The 6,630-nt window shown below is 61.1% G+C and overlaps 1 protein-coding gene across 2 annotated transcripts; it reads left to right on the top strand.

The window, feature by feature from the left end:
- Positions 1-74: 74 nt before the first annotated feature.
- Positions 75-6,624, top strand: LYPLA2 (lysophospholipase 2). Of its 2 annotated transcripts, XM_009648509.2 has the most exons (10): positions 75-473; positions 1,658-1,763; positions 2,564-2,595; positions 3,284-3,349; positions 4,167-4,214; positions 4,387-4,457; positions 4,737-4,810; positions 4,960-5,061; positions 5,507-5,683; positions 5,921-6,624. In XM_009648509.2, exons 2-10 carry the CDS (start codon positions 1,686-1,688, stop codon positions 5,969-5,971), a joined length of 699 nt encoding a protein of 232 aa, XP_009646804.1. In that variant the 5' UTR covers positions 75-473; positions 1,658-1,685; the 3' UTR covers positions 5,972-6,624. The 2 variants fall into 2 exon arrangements, with proteins under 2 accessions (XP_009646804.1, XP_035759876.1); XM_035903983.1 differs by lacking the exon at positions 75-473 and having other exon boundaries at positions 1,698-1,763; positions 2,564-2,863.
- The last annotated feature ends 6 nt before the right edge of the window (positions 6,625-6,630 follow it).

Here is a 6,630-nt window from a genome sequence, read left to right as displayed (position 1 = left end):
GCCCCGTGGGCGGCCCCAGCTGTGGGGCGCCAGCCGCGGAGCCTCCTGGAGCTACCCCGGGAGCGGGGCAGAGACACCCACGGGGATTTTGGGGTGGCCCGGGGGGTGCCCCGGCCAGCCTTAACCCTCAAGCCCCCTCCTTTCCCCGAAACCTCTGTGAATAAGGCAAAGGCGTGAGTCTGTGTCTGCTCAGGGAGCACGTTTCAGCGTCTCCATCTGTCATGGAAGATGCTTTTATTTATGGCTCTTCTTGCCAGGATTTTTGGCAGGTGCTGTTTTTCCTCGCTGGTTGTTTTGACCCTGGAGTACACACGAGCACGTGGGCTGTGTGTCTGTGAGGTTCGCCAGACCCGAGGAGCTTGTTGTTCCCGGTGTTTTATATTTGAGTCGGGGAAAGAGCTGACGAACAGTTGGTGAAACGAGTCGGGCAGGTCTTGGCCCAGGCTGGTAGAGGAGGCGGCTGTTTCTGTTGGGTAAGGCTGGCTGCTGGGGTACTGGGAGTTTTGGGGTGGGGAGGGGGGTTTGGGTGGTCCCTTGCCATCCGGAACCCTCTGGGGATGGTGCTGGCTGCGAGACGTGAAGACTCGGGCAGCCGGTGGGGTCTGCTCTTGCTCCTGGCAGTTGCCGGGAGGCTGATCTTGCTCCCGGGAGATGATGGCAGCGCTGTAAATGGGCTCTGATCTAATTAGCCCTGGGCGGTAAGAGGGGGTTAGGGCCTGTCGCGTGAGGTGCGGCAGTTTTAGTGATTTGCGCCGGATTGGGAACAAACGCCCTCGACTGTCGCGTCTGAAGGCGGTGTTGTGGGGGCTGTTAGCTCCGCCGGAGCCATCGGCCCCGCAGGTGACTGGGATCCGGGAGGTGACAAGCAGCCCTTCGCACTGGCAGGAGACCGTTGCGGTGGGGACAGTGGCGGTGGCCCTGGCCGGCTGCCTGGGAGGGAGGGACATCGGCCCCGCAGGTGACTGGGATCCGGGAGGTGACAAGCAGCCCTTCGCACTGGCAGGAGACCGTTGCGGTGGGGACAGTGGCGGTGGCCCTGGCCGGCTGCCTGGCGGGGAGGGACAGGGAAGCCATCGCTGGGGGGGCGCAGGCTCTGGGAGTGAGCATGGGGCTGGGCATCAGGCCAGTGCCCAAACGCTCTTGTTTATCCCCAACCGGCTCCATAAAAAAGGGCTGGACCTTTTATTAGTGCTGTAAAGCCTGTGCTGCTGCCTGCTGCGTGCCACAGGCCGGTGTTGCCTGCTTCCCTGTCGGAGCAGATGTGGGTCAGGCTCCTCAGCTCCGCTGGCAGCCGGGAAGGGATGCTGAGGCTGTGTGCTGCCCGGCTGCCCTCTGCCCACGTCGTTACAGTCACAGAAATAACTTTGGCTTTGAGGTGTAACAGAAAGAGCTAATTTTAATGCTTCCAACACCCCACGCGCGCAGCCCCACTCGCACGCATCTGGTGCTGCGACGTGGGAAGCGTTTTCTGCTTCCTGGCTCTCTGGTGTTGCCAGGCCAGGGATGGAGCAGGGCTGTCCCAAGGGCTTAAACATCAAAGCCTTCATGTACTCTTTAATTTTCCCCCAAATACCTGGTCCCTCTGGAGCAAATTGTTGCGGCGGGGGTGAAGAAGGGGAGTCTTTTCCTACCTTACCTTTGTCCCTCTGTCCCGCAGGTGCCAGTGTCTGAGTCCCTCTCGGTGTATGTGTGGTAACAACATGTCTGTCCCCCTCCTCGCTGATGCAGTGACTGTCTCAGGGGCAGAGCGGGAGACTGCCGCGGTAAGGGCCGGACCCCTCCTGCCTCTTCCCTTTTAGCTGTCTTGACGATGAGGAGCTGCTTCCGTGGGGTTGAGAGGGGCCAGGAGCTGAGCCCGTAATGCCTCAGCTCTTCAGATGTACATCGGGGTGCATCAAAAGGGGAGGCAGGACCAGCGAGTTCTTGTCTTGCTGGGGAAAAGTAGCTGTCCTTTGGGCTGGGCTGTTTGTTACTGGTGCTTGGGCCAGTGCAGAAGCACAGCGACAGCCTCACAGCTAAGCTTGACCCGCAGGGAAGTCAGTGGGAGTTGGCTCTGGTTTGGCTATTTAAGCTTTTGAAAGCAAATCCCCCAAAGAAAATCCTCTGTCCTTCCCTGGGGCCCCACGGGCTGCCCTCCCTCTGCTCCCTGTTGCTTAGGGGCTGCTCAAGCCCTAGATGAAAAGCCTGTCGAGATGGGTTTTGTGAGTCCATGGCAAGCTCGGCCTGTGCTCAGCGTGGTGCCGTGCAGCCTGGCGGGACGACCCCTCGCTCCCTGGCCCTCTCCTGTGTTGGGCAGCCAAGGGGCTGACGACGCCCACGAACCTGGCCGTGGCAGCAGGCTCCGTGGCACGATGACGATGATGTGCCTCTTCCACCCATCCGTCATGCTCAAAGCTGCAGAGTCGTGTCATTAGCATCGGCTAATTTCTGCCTGTTTGAGTCTCCTCTCGTTAGTCACTAAGTGGCCTTTTGTCCCTTCCCTGCGAGCCCAGCCCTGCCTCTCTCCCAGGGCACCGGCTGTCGCACCAGCTAATTCCTTTTGTTTTTCTGCTTAAATTAACAGGTCATTTTTTTACATGGCCTTGGAGACACGGGGTGAGTATTCCTGGAGCTGGCTCTGGCTGTGATGCGTGGTTTGCTGAACGTGGGCCCGGGCCCGGGCGTTTGCTGTGAGCGCCGGTGCTGCTCTCCCCAGGGGAAGCTCTGAGATTTGTCTGGGGCTTTGAGCTCGGTCCGAGAGCCGTGCCTGCGTCACCCTCACAGGGAATCGCCAGCCAGCAGCTGTCTGCACTTGAATATTTATGATCCCGGCAGCCTGGCAGCCCCCCGCCTCCTGCGGGTTTGATTTTCTGCTTTCTTTAAGGCAAGCAGATAAGCACTGCGGTTTTTCCAGTCCTTGGGAGTTGGGTTGTATCTGTGCGAGCACATCTCTCTAACATGCAAGGCCACCTTAGAGGACAGGGCGAGATACAGCCGTAACAAAAGGCTTCTCCCTGCACAGGAGATTCTTCCTCCTCCCTTGCTGATAGCAGCTCCTCTGCCTCCCAGCTGCAGGGCTTTGTGTGCTGCCTTTGCCCTGCCGCAGAGGAGATCTGTGCCGGGGATTCAGGCTGCTGGGGTGGGTGGGACCTGGTAAAATAACGTTGGAGCAGGGGCAGGGAGACAGAAGCCTTGGAGAAAACCTGTCCTTGGGGGGATGAATATCTCACCTTCGCCGGCATCCTCCAAAATGCTAAGGCAAGCTGTGAACTCCCTCCTCTCCTCTCCTCTCCTCTCTCCCCAGGCACAGCTGGGCTGATGCTCTCTCCTCCATCCGCCTCCCCTACGTGAAATATATTTGCCCTCACGCGTAAGTGCTGTCCTTGCTTCGGGAAGGGCTTCGGGGGGCCTGGGTGGGCTGTGACGCTGGTGCCCGCTGCGAGGCTGTTCGGGGAGGCAGACGGTGGCCTGTGCCCTGACCTACCTGCGGGGCTGTGCAGCCAGGCTTGCTGTCCTGCTGTGGCTGCTTCGTTCAGGGCCCCAGCCCTGACATTTTCTGCCTGCAAGGCAGAGTGGTTCCCCACAGAGCTGAGAAGTGCAGGAGCTGCTGCTCTGAGTCTCTTTTCTCCCCTGTCCTGTCCTCTGCCTCTCCCCGATGGCTGCAGTGGAAGCCAAAAGCACTGGAGCTCCTTCCCTGTCCCCCCGGGTCAGGCAGGAGGGGGCTCAGCAGAAAGGGAAGGGAACACTCCCCGGTGCATCCCTGGCGCCGATAGCAGTCCATGCAGGGGGGCACTCACCAGGCTGGCAGAGCTCCGCCGCAGGGGTGTCCCCGGGAGCAGGGCCTCGGCTTCCCCATGTCCGTCTCGGCAGCAGAGGCAGCCGCTCCATCAGCATCTCCTGGCTTGGCAGCAGCAAACAGGAGAGGGACGCGGGTGCTCTTCTCCCCAGGCGGGCCACTTGGCAACGCCCTGGAGCTGCCAGCTCAGCCGGGATCTGCTCGGAGCTCACGGGTGATCCCTGGGGTCACCTTGCAGCTCCCAGGCTGGGTCTGGTGGCACCAACCTACTGCTGTCCCTTGGGAGAGGTGTCCTGCAGCTGTGGGCGGGAGGGACGGTCACTCCGCTCCCTTTGGCTCGGATTTTCTTCTCTTGCATTGAACTAAAACACCCAAACTGTTTTCTCTGCAGGCCCCGGATCCCAGTGACCCTCAACATGAAGATGGTTATGCCCTCCTGGTCAGTGCTTTGGGTGGCAGGGGTGGGTGGGACCCCTTTGAGGGAGTGAGAGGGATGGGGGGAAGAAGAGCCAAAATCCACTGCCCTGTAGGAGTCGGGGGAAGGGCAGAGCACATCCAGCTCCCACCTCCCCACACCCTGGGTTTGGGGCTGACCCTGCTTCTTCTCCCAGGTTTGACCTGATGGGATTGACTCCGGATGCACCTGAGGATGAAGCTGGGATCAAGAAAGCCGCAGAAAACAGTAAGAAGCTTTGGGGAGAGGGAAGCGCTGAGCTCCTGGGCGCCTCTCCCTCACTGGGACAGGAGCAGATGTCTTCCTTCCACCTCTCCTTCCTTTCTGCTCTCCTGTGATCCCAGCCCACCTTCTCTCCCTGGCTGAAGCCAAGGGCGTTCGGTTCCTGGGACCTCTGGCTCCTGCCTCTCCCTGACGTGCTGAGTGTCCTGCGTGCACCCCCAGGCCTCAGATGCTGCCCTTCAGCTCCCCCACCTTTCACTGATCCATTTCTCTGTCTTCTTCCAGTTAAAGCAATTATCGAGCATGAGATGAAGAACGGGATCCCACCCAACCGCATCATCCTGGGGGGCTTCTCGCAGGTGAGCAGAGCTGAGGCGGAGCAGACTGAGGGTTGGGTTCCCTCTTCCTCCTCCAAAGACACCCCTCAAAGGGAGTGTCCCTGACAGGGGGGTGCTCCAGGGCTGTGGATTCCCCCATGGCACTGACAGACCTTCCTCATCTGCTGCAGGGCGGTGCCTTGTCGCTGTACACGGCTCTTACCTGCCAGCACCAACTGGCCGGCATCGTGGCGCTCAGCTGCTGGCTCCCGCTGCACAAGGCCTTCCCACAGGTACCCTGCGCTGCTGCCGCCCCGCGCGTCCACAGGGAGGGTCGGTGCGGGGGGGATTTTCCCATCGGGAGTTTGCTGCAGTGTGAGCCTGGGGCTGCTGGAGGCACAGGGTGCCTGTGGTGGGGGCTTAATCCCACGCCCCCTGCTCCTGGGGCAGGTGAGGGCAAAGGAGAAATCAAGGCTCTGCCTCTGATCTGGTGTGGGCATCTGCCAGTCGATCTGCTCCCCAAGCCTCTTCATGCCCACGGGGCAGCAGCTCGGTCCTGGGGGCAGCGTGGGAGGAGGCGTTTGGTGGCAGGGCAGCAGTGAGCTGCTCTCCCGTGTCCCTCCTGAGCAGGGGAGCTGCCAGGCGATGTGTGTGGGGATGCAGATAAAGCACCCGCCCCGTTCCCCACTGGGGATCCTCTCTCCTGGGCACCCCTGAGCGCTTCCTTCCTCGCTGCAGGCGGCAAATAACGGCGTGAACAAGGACATCGCCATCCTGCAGTGCCATGGGGAGATGGACCCCATGATCCCCGTCCGCTTCGGGGCCCTCACTGCTGAGAAGCTGAAATCTGTCGTCACTCCCACCAAGGTCCAGTTCAAAACCTACCCTGGCGTGATGCACAGTTCCTGTCCTCAGGTCAGTGCCTCAGGGCGGAGAGAGGGGACGGGGCTGTCAGCGGCTGGTCTCGCTTTTGGGACTGACCCCAGCATGGTGGGTCAGGCAGGGCAGGGAATTTGCTGAGACTGAAACACACGGGATGTGTTTATTCCCTGATTCACTCCGGGGGGGCTGCGCAGCCCTCGTGCCTCCACGCTTGGCACAACGCACGGCCCGTGAGGAGCCCCGGAGTGACGGGCTCTGTGCTCTCTGCAGGAGATGATGGCGGTGAAGGAGTTCATTGAGAAGCTGCTGCCCCGGATCTAAGTGGAGCCAATCGAGACTGTTGCAGGGAAGGACGCCGAGGTCACAGCCGCTGATCTTTCCCCCGTGACCCGTCTGCTGCAAATGGAAGCCATGGCACCCCACCGCACCTCCCGCTGCATCCCTGGCCCCCGCCTCTCGCCGTCTCCTCGCACCGTGTCCTCTCCGGCTGGGGTTGCCCCATCTCTCCCTGCTGCCCTCGGAGCTGAGATTGGAGCTGTCTAAGGCGAGTCTTCGAGTGGCCTTTTCTCTCCTCTTGCTCCGAGCGGTTCCTGTGGGGGTCACCATCCCCTCAACTCCCCGTTCAGGCACCGCAGTGTGTGGGTCTGGCATGGCACGGGCGAGGTTTTTTTGTTAGCTTTCGTTTTTTTTGTAACAGTATTAGGGGTGAGACGTGCCCCTGTGCGGCGGGAGGGGCGGTGTGGGCACAGGGCAGGGCTGGGGCACTCTCCGGAGCCCTCTGTGGCTCAGAGCAGCCCGTGCTCCTCCTCTGCCTTCGGCCCATCCTCTCTGTGGCTGCTCTCGGCCTCTGCTCAGGCGACTCACGGGTTTTCAGTCAGAGCTCAGGAACCCGGGACTCTCCTGCAACAAATGCCTCAAAGCCCAGGGAGAAGCCCTTCTCTGGGCTGGTACCGCCAAAGGCTGCCCCATCTCCCAGGGTC

Source organism: Egretta garzetta, unplaced genomic scaffold (assembly GCF_000687185.1).
Source record: "Egretta garzetta isolate BGI_Z169 unplaced genomic scaffold, ASM68718v1 scaffold101, whole genome shotgun sequence".
Taxonomy (NCBI): domain Eukaryota; kingdom Metazoa; phylum Chordata; class Aves; order Pelecaniformes; family Ardeidae; genus Egretta; species Egretta garzetta.
Note: the sequence above shows the minus strand (reverse complement) of the source record. Positions and strands in the feature narration are given on the sequence as shown.